This window comes from Gekko japonicus, unplaced genomic scaffold (genome assembly GCF_001447785.1).
Source record: "Gekko japonicus isolate JY-2015 unplaced genomic scaffold, Gekko_japonicus_V1.1 scaffold33, whole genome shotgun sequence".
Lineage (NCBI taxonomy): Eukaryota > Metazoa > Chordata > Lepidosauria > Squamata > Gekkonidae > Gekko > Gekko japonicus.
This window is the reverse complement of record NW_015174272.1, coordinates 1,154,401-1,154,688: the sequence shown is the minus strand read 5'-3', so window position 1 is coordinate 1,154,688 and position 288 is coordinate 1,154,401. Positions and strand designations below refer to the sequence as shown.

Here is a 288-nt window from a genome sequence, read left to right as displayed (position 1 = left end):
CCCCCCAACAGATCTCTGCAGTGCTCCCAGCAAGCCACAGCCCTTCCAGCAGAGCAAGAACTGGACTTTCCCCAATGCCAAAGCATCTGCTGGCACGGATCCCTTTCTCTGCTCTCCTCGCAGGATGGAGGGACTTCATGGGTCTGCAGTGGTAAGAACTGTGTCAATTGGGGCTCTGTCCTGAGCGGGGTTGGGGGGCGGGGAGGACCCCATCTGGGCCTTGCCAAAGTTGTTGCCTTGATGACAGGGCGGGGGGGGGGGCCTCTGCTAGGACTCCACCATGCCCGG

At 61.5% G+C, this 288-nt stretch overlaps 1 protein-coding gene across 1 annotated transcript in view; it reads left to right on the top strand.

Annotated features, from left to right (window-relative positions):
* NCKAP5L (NCK associated protein 5 like) overlaps positions 1–288 on the top strand; it is an 18,946-nt gene that overhangs the window by 15,582 nt on the left and 3,076 nt on the right. The window contains exon 11 of the mRNA XM_015423660.1: positions 12–151. Coding sequence (XP_015279146.1) covers positions 12–151 — 140 coding nt within the window. The remainder of the gene's footprint in view (positions 1–11; positions 152–288) is intronic.